The following is a 13747-nucleotide window of genomic DNA, read 5'->3' as shown; positions in this document are numbered from 1 at the left end:
AAGAGAAAACTGTACCCAACCGGGAGCCCAGGTGGCCACTTCAGGGCAAACTAATATTTATTTAAGGAGGTGTTTAATGGTTTTAAAATAGAAAAATGTAACATTATTAACTCATGTTCACTTCTGAAGTTTCTTATGCCCTGAGGATGAGTACACTGCTGGCCTCTGATTTATTTTTAGTTAAAAAAGGAAATACAAACTTTTTGAGGGATGTTAGAGTAAGATAAGCACGTGAGCAAGATGTTTTGCTGGTTTCCTTCAGAGCCTTTCAAAACCATATTTTTGCAAGCAATTTATCCATTGAACAATTAGTTTTTCGTTACTTTATTTCTAAGGTCTAGATTCTTCCATTAGAGACAAGACTTTGGGTTTGTTTATTTGTATCTGGTATTTATTATCTTTACAAAGAACTCAGGATGGCAAACATATCCAACACACCTTCCTTCTCCTATTTTCCCCACAACAGTAACCCTGTGAGGTAGGTTGGGCTGAAAGAGAGTGACTGACCCAAGGTCACCCTGTTGTCTTTCATGGCTAGGGTGGGACTAGAACTCATGGTCTCCTGGTTTCTAGCCTAGTGCCCTAACCACTAGACCAAACTGGCTCTCATTGATCTTACTCCCAAATATTCAGACAGCAAGATTTGAATACATTAAGATGCATCCATTATTGGTACGAGCACAGAGTTCAGTTATGTGAACAGAGATTGTGATGCTCTTCTCTGCTTCCATGATTGTGCTCTTTTACAAACTTTTCATTGATGTAAATTATTATTTTTTTACTTTGTAATGTATCAGATATTTCCTGCTATTGTGGAATTTAAATGAGCCGTGGTGGCGCAGTGGTTAGAATGCAGTATTGCAGGTTAATTCTGCCGATAGTCTGCATTTTGATCCTGGCTGGCTCAAAGCTGACTCAGCCTTCCATCCTTCTGAGATCAGTAAAACGAGAACCCAGGTTGTTGGGGGCAATATGCTGACTTCTGTAAACCACTTAGAGAGCACTGTAAAGCACTGTAAAACAGTATACAAATCTAAGTGCTATTGCTATTGCTAAACACAGGTAGTCCTCAACTTACAAGAGTTTATTTGGTGACCATTTTAAGGTACAATGGCACTGAAAAAGTAACTTACGATTGTTTTCACAATTATGACCATTGCAGCATCCCATGGTCATGTGGCAAGTGACTCATATTTATGACAGTTGCAGTGCCTCCAAGTCACATGATTGATCCCCCTGTGTGACCTTCAGACAAGCAAAGTCAACGAGGAAACCAGATTCACTTAACAACCCTGTTGTTAACAAGTTCAGTGATTCACTTAACAATGGTGACAAGAAAGATTGTAAAATGGCACAAAACTCACTTAACAACCTTCTGGTGTAGCAACAGAAATTTTGAGCTCAATGGTGGTCTTAAATCACAAAAGGGGGAGACAGGCCTGTTCATTCTGCTAGAAAATCTTTCTGTATTAATTCCATAATGTTAAGAACAGTGATAGCGCTGCCTTGTGCAAAGGCATCCTTGAAAAGAAACCAAATATAACCATGTGAAGGCTGTTTCTTCAAATGTACCTGGGATATAATGGCAACTCAACTCTCCGGTTCTGGTCGTTAACAAAGGAGCAAGTGCCGATAGTCATGCTCCAACTATCGGAGCCCACCCATCTTTACTGTATATGATTCCCAGACTGGATTATTTTCTTAGGATGGTATTGTACATTCAATTTTATCGCTGGCTTGCCTTTTGGACCACAGCTACTGATGCTACATGAAATTTATTATTTATGGCTTTTGTTTTTATCATGATGTAAACCACCTTAGAAATCAAAGAAAAGGCAAAGTAATGATATTCTAAAAGCATACATCACACTGGAATCCTTTGGCGCTCAAGTGAGCTAGCATGTTATGTTGGGATGATTAGATACCCACGAGCAACACTGCTGGAGATGCCATGGTAGGATATCAATCTTAAAATCAACAAAGGAAGAAAATAAAAGATTGAACCATATAACAGGAAAAAGAAGAATAAAGGCAGAAAGATTCAACAAATTTTCCTTATATTGCTAAAAACTCATTGCAGAAACTATTTTTTTCAGGTTTTATCAGACTCTTTTAAGATATGCAGAATGACCCCATTGTTTGAGTCACCTGGATAGTTTCACAAAAATATACTTTTCATCTGTGGTTTGGGAATGCAACCATATGAATATCAACCTGATTTGTGATGCAAGACAAAGAAGGAAACACTATCAAGGAAACACTAAGGCAGTGATAATTCACTAATGTAGTAAGTGGATTGAGTGTTGGAAGAAAACACAAAAATGAGTTATGCATTCAAAAATAAAGACACATTTTAGAACTTGAAATTTGTTCTTGTAGGGAAATCCAAAACTTGCCACTACCATCCTGTATTGTGAGAAAATCTGGTCATGGAATCGATTATGGTGGATTGGCAGTGCAGTGGTTAGAATGCAATATTGCAAGCTAATTCTGCCAACTGCCAGCAGTTCAATCCTGACTGGTTCAAGTTGACTTAGCCTTCCATCCTTCCAAGATTGGTATAATTAGGACCCAGATTGTCGGGGGGCAATATTCTGATATTTGTAAATCACTCAGAGAGTGCTGTAAAGCACTATGGAGCAGCATGTAAGTCTGTTATTGCTACTATCAGATCCTGGTCCTGAAACCCAAACTTTGTTACAGCAATAATCATCCTCAGAAAGCATCATATGCGATTAAATAAATTTGGGAGCAAAAAAGCTTTCCCCAGAAAACAGATTTAAAAACATTCAGCCCACTTTCTTCATGCAAATAGTAACAGTACTGCTTAAAATACAATGATATACAACATGGGCACTGTCGGGTCCTTGATACTCTCTGAGCTTGGTTGTTTTCTCCCAGATGCTTCATTACCAAACTAGGTAACATCAAGTCAACAAGGAGAACCTCCTATGATGATCCCTGCAGGATGCAGAATTGCATCTCAATGGATCAGCACAAAAATTCAATAAAGGGGCTTGACTTCATGAATGACAACTGCTTTCCAAAGAAAATCAGATTCCTTGATCCATAATAATTGTTGGAATTCTATCCTGGTCTAATCCTCCATTTTGATTAGTTGTATACATAGAGGCCACAACAGAGCACCAGTCCCAATTATGCACACTGATCTTTTCTATACAGTTTCTACTGGTTGCTGCATATGGCATATCTTTATTTTTGTTTTCAGGCAACAGGGAGAAGGTAGATTATCTCATTCTTCATTTGATCCTGAAAATGCCCCTCCAAATAACACTCTTCTCATCCCAAGTATCACTTCCATGACAAAAAAGGGCTCAGAATTGCAGCCCCCTTCACTATTTCCTATTCTCATTGTCTCTCCTCTTGCATGATACCAAACTTTATGGCTCTGACTACAGAATAACTTCTTGGAGATAAATGGAGAGGCCTTCATGGGGTTTGGCATCATTGTGCCTCTGTGATCCTGGACCTGGGGCATCAATAGGCGTTGGGATTGCTGAGCTGATTTTCTTCCAACTCTGGGTAGTGCAGTTTAAAACTGCAACATTCCCTTTTCGAGCTCTGCAGGGTTTCAGGTAGTTGCTTTCCTACCAGTGGGAACCTCTGTCATTCCCTGCCTCTCAATCCTGTGGCTTTCTCTTTTTTCTATCCTGGACCTGTTTGTTCTCCTTGAGCTTCTGGGCAGCCTTGTAATTAGTGACTTGGCTTCTTTCTTACTTTTCTACTGCAGAAGCCAAGGAAACATCAGGTAGGGACAGGGCAAAAGTACCAGCTGGAGGCTGATTTGGGTACTTCCTCATTGGCCAACTAGAGGAAGGGGTAGTCAGTTCATCTTGTGCTGCACAGAGGACATATGTGGGCTGTTGGACTGCTAGAGAGTTTGAGAAATGTTTGATAACAACCCTACCAGCACCATATATTATAGTACCATCTCCTCCTTTCCTTTAAATCTGTCCACATCAGGGCACCTAAGGATTATTTGCACACTAGGAACAGGCTTTGATCACAGTCATGATTTCCATTGACTTTGTTTGACCCTCTATCTCCTCCCTGGAGGCCTTGTCCTTGAGGTAACCAGTTGTGTCATAATTTCTCAAAAATTATCAGAGTTCTGTACCACTGTGGTTTGAGTTAGATGTGAGAATAAAAAAAAAGATGGGAAACAAGATTTAGAGGCTCACACTGATTTTAGAGACTAGATCTGGGATTTAAGATAAGTATAAATGGAGTCTTGCTGTATTTTGGCCATAAAGAAGGGGAGCCTGGAGCCTGGAATATTAAGATAATGGCTGTGACTTAGCACAGCATAAGAAAAGAAAGAAAATGTACTTCTGTACCCATTAATCTCATTTTCTGTGGTAGTGCTGTAATATGCAAAGTCACTCTGAAAAGCACTTTTGGACCTAAGGCCAAAGACGGGCAAGTTCCAAAGAGTTCAACAGGCCTCCTAGCTTGATAGCTTGGTGCCGAATAAGAACTATCTGTCTATCTGCTTCTGGCTGATGGTTACTGCCTGAGCATTATTAGCATTGATTCTCAACGGTGGTTGCATTAAGCTGGTCTGATGCTCAATGTATCAAATGGGAAGTCATTTCAATCTTCCAGTTTGCTAATTACTAGCCTGTCAATGGGCCAGCGAGGAGGGGCCTATATGGTAAAATGATTGCATTAATTTTTGTACGCTCCTTCCAAAGAATCAGCCGAAGTATAAAGGTCTCTGTGACCAAGTCACAAAGCCACTTTTGTTCTGGCAGTCACTGCTGCCATATCCCAGCTCTTATCATCAAGTGAATACACTATTCATAATTCATGAAACACTTCAGAAGATTACATCACCCTTCTGACACACACCATATATATCACATCCTGTTGTGCAAGCCATTGATCCCTACCTCAACATCTAAAGCAGCAGAGAAAGATTTCAAGTCCCATAGTACTACCGATCCCCAAATCTTAAGTACAGATTTCAGCAGGAGTCCAAAACAAGATTCAGAACTGTTTTCTGGACATTTATATTACAAAGGAGGAAACCCATTTTCTATATTACAACACAAAGGTTACAGCCATCGAATATTTGCACAGAGTGTCAAAATTGGAACAAAGGCAATATTCATCATAAACATTTTGGAAAAATAAAAAGAGTCTTGTGCATCTCCAAATACCTCCTGAAAAATAGAAGAACAGAAATATGGTGGGAAGAATATACACAGATCCTGGAGCTTTGGTGCCCTGTTATTTGAATAACATGGCAACTATTTCCCAATTCCATTTTTTTGTTAATAAGCCGACTCCCAAAGCAAAGAGCAACCCCCTCCTTTCATCTTGCTGCGCTGGGTTTAGAAGTGTATTAGACACTCACGATGTAGAGATCTAACACAAACAGGCTGTGGGTACTAAATTGTTTTTCAAGTGCTAACACGGCCTAGGAAGTGTTAAAAGGAATGCCATTTCTTTTAAACCAAGTAACAAGATTAGAAGGTCCATCCCTCCCATGCTGTTTGTACATAAGAGGAAAGAGAGCACTCACCTCCCTGTTTACTTCTGTCAAGATAGATTGAAACCCTTCGGGCCAGACCTGTGAGAAGACAGGGATTAAGGGGTTGATGCTAAGGGTAAGTTGATCAGCCAAAGCAAAACAAATCTTTAAAAGGAGTCGAAAACACAACCCAAAAGGAACAGAAAAGAACAGAGTTAGAGAGAAGCGGTAGCAAAAGCTTCTATTCAGGAAAGGAAGGAAGACGAGCAACTTGATTCAAGCAGCCATCCTAGGAAGCCATTAATCACAGGAAAGGGGAGAAAAAAAAGAAGGTATTTTGAGGGGTGGGGGATTGTACTCATGCTCCCAACTGATCTGACACCGTCTTCTCTAATCATAGCCAATTTCTGGATCAGACTGAAAGATGTCTTAGGTTCAAAGGAGCATGAGAAATGAAAACATTGTTTGAGTGACTCTATAGCAGAAACCAACCCCAAAACGTGAAGGGAACCAAACAGAAAAGAGCAAGCATACCTTCTTCAGGCTTCACTTTTTGAGCCACCAGCTCAGCTGCAGAGTCATATAATAGGCATCGGCAAAGCATACTTCAGTGATTTGCTAATGGGCACTCAAGATTAGGAGAGGCAGCACAATTTATAGAAGCACTGCTCAAACAACTGCCTAAGTAGAGAAATTAGTCCTACAAGGGGATCTATCTGAAGTAAAAAATTTAAAAAACAAAACAAACCCTGGATGTTGAGTAGAGATGGAAGGTAACGGCTGCAGACAGAGGTTGAAAAATTGAATTTTAGATATTTATTGAGAATAGCTTGGCCATAGAAATCTATTTAATTCAGGAAGAGAATTTCCTGCTCCTTTTAGGGCAAGCCTTTTCATTCCTGGAAGGAATTGAAGCAGCTGGAAGCACATTATAGGATTAGTGATGGTCATTTTCCCCATTGCAAAGCTTCCTTATGACAGTTCAACAGCAGTCCAAGCCTTGTGCAGGTTGTCAGGGGAGTTGGACTGCTGATCTGACCCAGGAAAGAACAACACTTAGGGTCTGTTCCTCCTGTCTTTCCAAAATCCATTTAGTATCAACAAAACACCATTTTGTTGATGCTGTAAGAAGTGGGCAAGTCGTCCCTTTAGATGCGATGCTTATTAATAAACCTTTAAATGTCTTCTTTGTCAAATAAGCTGTATAATTCTTGTGAGATCTGACATATCAATTACACAAATCAACTGGCCTTTTCAAATTACAACTAAGCTGGCCTCTACTTGCAATTTTACTGAAGGAAAACCTGAATTTAACTCTATCTGCTTTTATATCTGATTCTCCATTTTAACAAGTGCTATGAAATAATTAAGCTGATTTATTATTTATGCAGTTTATGCTTCATAAATATAGTTATTACTAAGGTCTATCAAATGCCAGAGGAGCTTAGATAGTGCAGTGGGTTAAACAGAGGATTAGCTATAAAGTCTATTGATCCTGAGCCTGTAAAACTGATTAAAATTTCAGGGACCATATGATCATAGTATAGAAAAAGATATCACGATATGATTTCCAGAGCTTCTTGAAGGAAAAGAATAAATTATTCCTGTGACAACTCTCATTTTGTCAGACTGTACATTACATGGAAGAAAAACCAACAACCATACAGAAGCGTGTGAAGAGTCTAATCAAATGGAAATGCTTTGGCACTGTGGTCTTCTGACAGGTTTCTCACTTTAGTCTAAAGCTCTGGATTTCTTGTTGCTTCCCATCCAAATCAAGGCAGTTCTTGATTTACAATGGCAAGTGGTACGGAATTTCCATCACTAAGCAATGTGGGCATTAACTAAACTCCATGGTCATTAGGTGAGGCAACTTCCTGCTGGCTCCTGGCAACCAAATCATTAGGGAAATCAGCAGGAAGTTGCAAGTCCCAGGCAGCTCTCAAGTGGCTGCTGCCAGGTGGGGCAGGGCATGAGGACCTGTGAGGGTGTGAGAGAAGCATGGCAAGGATTTGGAAGGATGTGTGAAGGTGCACAAGGGTGTGTAAGGAGTGTGGCAAGGGGAAGATGGGTGGGGGTGCAAGGGAGGTGCAGGGAAGCTCTGGGAGGGTGTGCAAGTATGTGTAAGAGAGATGCAGCGAGACTCAGAGAGAGGCACAAGGGTGAGTAGGGGATGAGGGAAGTGCAGTGAGGCTGGGGAGGTTGTGTGAAGGTGACATGCTCAGAGAAAGTGCATGAGAGTGTTTGAGGAAGGCATGGTGAAGCTTAGGGAAGGTATACAAGTGGCGAGACTTGGAGACAGTATGCAGGGGTGCCCAAATGGCTGGTGTGGTGCAAGCATAGAGGGGCTGGGTAGAGGAAACTTACCCCAGAATTTTGTGATCTCCCTCCTGGCTTTCCCATTGACTTTCTGGGAAAGCTGCTGAGAAGACCACAAATGGTGATCATATATGATCATAAGATGCTGCAACCAGTTGTAAGTGCAAGTTGGTTGCCACATACCCAGATCATGATCACATGACCATGGGGTTGCTGGGACAGCCAGAACTCTGAGGACTGGTCATAACCACAATTTGTTCAGAGCCATCATGACTTCAAATAGTTGCTAAACGAATCATCATAAGTCAAGAACTACCTGTGTTAATAAGATCTAATTAGGAACTTTTTTGAGACGAGTTCTAGTTCTAGTCATTTGCTTTGGCTTCATTGCTCCATTGAAAATACTGAATTAGAGCAGTCAAGAATTTTTTTCAGGACATGATGTGTACATACAATTTATGGTGGTGTTCGCATTTATTTCTCAATGCTTTTATTACAACCCGAGTTAGTTTTAAGCTCAATTGATCAGTTCAAGATTAAACTGGAGTTAGTTCATAACATATTGTATAGAGACCCTGAGCAGCCTCTCCTTCTTCATTGCATTTAGGATCCTTTCTTTCAGTGTCATATTATGGTGGGATGTTTTACATAAATCAAAACGCTAGATGATAAGCAATTCCAATTTGCTCTTATTCTTCTTCTATGTAGGACAATTGCATTCATCTGATAAATCCAAATAAGCCGGGCAAGGGCACATTTATTTTTTGTTAAAAGTAGAGGGGATCTATTTGTCTCGGTGTTATGAGGTTAGTATAGAACTAAAATCCTTTGGACTCCTCTTATATTTTTCCAGAACAAAAGAATTGCACTATATTATAATGTTGCTTTCCTTCCAGCTGATTCACCACAAATGAGGAAAAGTGCACAAGAAGGTCATTAGAGGAAGGGCACTCCCCTAAGAGTGTCACCTGCTCTTGTTGTTCCCTCAAATCCCTTGTGAGGTCAGTGACCTACTTTTCATCAAGCAGCTCACTCATCAAATAAGGAGGGTAGAACCAAGATGAAGGAAAGCAAAAGCCGAGGCTGTTGGAATAATTTCACTGGCCACATACGAAGGAAGTGCAACTAAACATTGGGGCCACAGGCATATTACGATCCACAACAGAAGCAGCATTCTTTCAAGAACAGGTAGTCCTCTGAGTTACAACCATTTGCTTAGTGACAGCGCTGAAAAAAGTGATTGCGGCCATTTCAGGGCTCTTGTAGCATCATGTTAGGTGCTTGACAGCTGGCATGTATCAATGACAGTTGTACTGTCCCAGTGTCATGTGATCACATAACCTTCCCAGCTGGCTTCTGACTAGCAGTCAACGGGGGAAGCCAGATTTGCTTAACGGCCACAGGATTCACTTAATAACTGCACCGATTCGCTTGGCAACTGTGGTAAAAAGATAATGAGGCACAACTCACTTAACTGCTGCCTCGCTTAGGAATAGAAATTTTGGGGTCAATTACGGTCATAAGTTGAGGACTACCTACCTTATCTCATTTCTGTAGAGGGCTAATTTAATCCGTTTTGCTTCTTGGTACTGTTTAGATTTTGCTTTACTTAGCCCAGGGATTCCCAACCTCTGGTTTGTGGTCTGGCACCGGATCATGGCATGCCAAAACAGGGCTGCGCAAACAAGTGAAGCCCCGTCCGTGGGATGCAGGCAGCACATGAAACCACATACCCTGCAGTTCGCTGAAAAACTTCTCCGCACGGTACCGGTCCCTGGTGCCCCAAAAGTTGGGGGCCACTGACCTAGCCCATTCATTTCCCCCATAGCAGCAAGAGTTGAAACAGAAGATAAATGATTTTTCTCGTAAACGCATAACCCCACTAGAGCTTTTATTCATCTGAACGTGTTGCATTTGTTAGGAAGCCATGAGATGGGGCAGGGGGGGGATCAGACATGACAAACCATGTAATTATTGTGTGCCCTCTCTTAATTGGTGCTAGGGGAAATGAGATGGTCAAAGGAAAATAAGAACCTTTTTATCCCAGATTATCAGGGGATTCAATGCTTTTATTTTTGGGAGCAAATTCTTGAGGAATCAACTGTTGATAAAATAAAGTTAACTACTGCTAACTTATTGGATTCATGGCTATATTTGATGCCAACAGGTTGACTGGGTTCTATTACACTTAACTCAATATAATATGTGTGCATTTTCTCTGGAATAAAGCCGGAACATTTTGTGATATGATGGTGTCACACTACACAATTGTCATCTGGTCAGTATTTTCTTGTCTCTTATTAATGAACTGCAGAAGCAGACACAAGCAAAGTCCAAAGATACAACTAAATTTGACTGCATTGGCCCCCAATCTTTATGCTGGAGCCCCAGGATTAAAATAACATCTGCTTATGCATATTTACTGAACTGTATCAAAGGAATATGATTTCCCTTTGGCCTTGGACTATTTTTAATGCGGTAACTCATAAGCATAAGAAGGAACTCTTTAAGTGGTTGTTAATATTTAAAGTCAATTTCTGAAAACGGCACTTTCTGTCAGATCTGTTATCCAAAAGATAGCTCAGATTCTGATTTTATTTAGCTAATTGACTACTAACATTAGAACTGAAAATATTATACAAGCAGTATATTCCATATTGCCCCTTACAATTATAGTATCTGCACCTTCTTAAAAGGAACTACACAGACTAAAAAACAGTATTTCTGACATCTCAGAAGATAGTATTTCTTCATGTAAGATCCCACACTTTTCAGTGTTTTAAAATAATGGTGAACATGGCTTGCATATTTTTATAGGATTGGACTATCAGTTTTAAACATTGCAAAATCAGTTTCTGTTATATCTTAACTCTTCTAGAGCAAAACATGTCTTATAGTAGCTCCCAGTTTTGCACCCTCCAAATACATGGGACTTTATCTCTTATAAACTTGTAGCCAGGATGCTCTAGGGCAGGGGTCTCCAACCTTGGCAACTTTAAGACTTGTGGACTTCAACTCCCAGCTTTGCTGGCTGAGGAACTCTGGGAGTTAAAGTCCACAAGTCTTAAAGTTGCCAAGGTTGGAGAGCCCTGCTCTAGGGCAGCTACTGAAGGCTGGTTTTTGTGTGTTTGTGTGTGTGTTTCTGTCTCTATCACTAGATGAATTTGTACTATACTGTGATTAGTCTTTCTATTTAAGAGTGACCCAGGCAACTAACAAAATCATTTCCTCCTGCATTTTAACTGTATATTCCTTTAATGGTTTGGTGATTGCCTTTTTTTTTTACTTAGTTTAAATTTTTAAATAAACTGCACAAGAATAAACTGAATTTGCAGGAACTGTTCTTTTGGCAATGTCAAACACTGCTAATAAAATTAACTGAAATGTACAGTAACTGAATGCGTGGGGATTATATAGATGCCTTAGACAAGATACAACTTATTATTTATTTAATGATCATTTCAGAGATGGGAAGATGCTAAAAGATCAGCAAGATCTGAGCCTAGAACTCTTCTGTTTACAACACAATGCAATCTTTGCTTGGCTACTGACAAATAGCCTTTTAAATGGAGCATTTTTTGCCAGATGCCTAAAATGTGCCTTTTAGGACTCCATGTTCTGCAAAAATGGAGAGGCATGTTATAGAAAGCTGGGTTTACCGCAAACGGACCTCTGCTTTCCGACTGTTTGAGCAATTCAGGATTTGTATGGTAAAAGCCAAGAATTGATTGTTAGTGTTTTTTTAGATCTAAGTGAGATATTTTATGTGGATTTCTATCAGTAGCTTGAATCACATTATGCAGGAAAACCAGGGCAGTGTGAGGGAAGGTGACATTAAAGAAAAATATGTAGATGTTACTTCTGTAAGTGTTCAAACCATAAAGTTCAAAGGGCATGGTTGTTTTATATTGACATGTCAAATCATTACTGATTACTGGCTGTGTTAGCGCAAATATGTTAAGAGGTTAGCAAAGTAGTAGTATAGCAACAGGAGATTTTCAAAGATGCAATGCTCAATCCTTAGGGCAGAGATGTATCAGCTCAGAAATAGGAACTGTCAGTGCCTTAATGAATCCTCATGTCTTGAAAGCAGAGCAAACACCTTTCTATTAAAATATTTGAGACAGGCTTGTGTGTGTGTGTGTGTGTGTGTGTGTGTGAACTTGTCTCCATCAAATATGTATAGTGACAAGTCTCTTGTTGACATCTAGCTTTGCCAGAGCCCTTACCATGCTGGGACCATTTATGCTACTTGTAAAAGACCCTGATTGTGACTTTTCCTATTTTCTTCTCCTTCCCTTTCCCCCCAAGTAATGGCAGGAAAGACTGAAGCGGTACTCTAGGTGCTGAAGTCAAAGCGGGCTAAGCAAAGTGATATGGGAAGCATGCAAAGCTGGGTCAAGGAAGAATCAGCAAATAAACAGAACAGCAGCAAGAGGTGAGGTTCTGGATAAACCCCAAATTGGAAGGAGATAACCAACTGCTGTGAGAAGTTCAAGAAGGGCAGTGCTCAGTGCAGCTCTCTATGACTCTTTCTCAAGAAGCAAAAAGTTAGACCTGACCTCCACTGATAGGAAAACCAGTATAGTGCAGGAGGAGGGAACACAACTTTAGTCCTGATTCACGTTACTAAACCCTCTCTATCTATTCCACAAGTAGCATCTTTAGGCCCGTGTTTATAATTTTCTGAAACTATGGCTGGGAAGAAATCTCTTAACATGTCAGTTCATGGCAGCCAAAAGTCTAATTACAAGATACTACTGAAAGCAGAAGCAAAGAAGACAGCTCCAGATTACCCAGCCTCACTTCAGACCAAGACTAATTATTGTTATAGTTCACATTCAGAAAAGAGTGCTATGGTCATACTTACCACGGGTTGTAGGTAGCATGTCTGACAAACCCTGCCAGGCTGTTACCATCTCTGGATTCTTCTCCAGGTCAGCAAAGTTCTTCCACACTCTTATAGCACCATCATCTTGAAGATAGGACAAAAAAAACCATACAAAGCAATATAATATTGCAATATTGCAGGTTGTTGTTTAGGGCTACAAGGTTTGATTAAAGTAGGGATAGTAATTATTTGTCTTCTAGGAAACCACCCATTCCTATTTTTACTTTAACCTCTTCTAAAATGGTTTTCATCTCTGCATTGTCCAGTAATGTTTCCTGAATGACACTTCATTGTGGCCATTCAAAAAACAGAGAGATTTCACCTTCCATACACACCTCCATTATGAAATTGGAAAAACATGGCTCATGAGAATAGGTTTTCTGTGGGTGTATATTTAGCTGACTGATGGTCTTGTAAATCCAGGTAGGTCATATTTTATAACTGGGCTGTCAAACTCAATTTCAATAAGGGCCACATCAGGATTGTCTTTGATCTTGGGGTGGGGGGCATGGCCAGGGGTGTGTGGCCTGCTCGACATCACTCATGTTGGGGGCGCCTGTGGCGGCCTGAGTGCTCTGTCAGTGAAAACGGAGTCCCGAGCTCTGTTTTCGGCTGAAACAGCCTTCTGAAACCCACTGCCAGCAAAAATGGAGCTCAAGAGGACTGCCTGCGGCCCTCCCAAGCTCTGTTTTCACTGGCAGAGGCACTGCGGGCTTCTCCTTCGCTGTTTCTAGGGAGGCCCTGTGGGCCAGATCTAAGCACCCCACAGGCCAGATCTGGCCCATGGGCTTTGAGTTTGACACCCCTGCTTTATAAGGTCATTGCTTTCAGAAGAACTTTGCAATTATCTTAGATATAGACTTGGGCAGAAGAAGCCCATGAAAGCAGGGGAGGGAATGAAGGAGTAAATGAGTCCTTTCTAAATCTTGGCTAGCTGACAGTGCCTTTCTGGGCAGGGGAAGAGGGAGATCTACTGGGATTTTTTTTAGCCTGGAAGAGCTGCATGTTTTGGACCCACACTTATACCCAAATGTATCTGA

At 40.7% G+C, this 13747-nt stretch overlaps 1 protein-coding gene across 3 annotated transcripts in view; it reads right to left on the bottom strand.

Annotated features, from left to right (window-relative positions):
- RPTOR (regulatory associated protein of MTOR complex 1) overlaps window positions 1-13747 on the bottom strand; it is a 376730-nt gene that overhangs the window by 32299 nt on the left and 330684 nt on the right. For 2 of the 3 annotated variants that reach the window (XM_026701785.2, XM_087924955.1), the window contains 2 exons: window positions 12687-12791; window positions 5549-5596 (listed from right to left, as the gene is read on the bottom strand). In XM_026701785.2, the coding sequence (XP_026557570.1) occupies window positions 5549-5596; window positions 12687-12791 (153 nt within the window). The remainder of the gene's footprint in view (window positions 1-5548; window positions 5597-12686; window positions 12792-13747) is intronic. The other variant, XM_026701786.2, reaches the window with a different exon arrangement.

The sequence above is a fragment of the Pseudonaja textilis genome, chromosome 2 (genome assembly GCF_049901715.1).
Source record: "Pseudonaja textilis isolate UNSWEBS1 chromosome 2, rPseTex1.2, whole genome shotgun sequence".
In the NCBI taxonomy this organism is placed as follows: Eukaryota; Metazoa; Chordata; class Lepidosauria; order Squamata; family Elapidae; genus Pseudonaja; species Pseudonaja textilis.
This window is presented reverse-complemented; position numbering and strand designations above follow the sequence as displayed.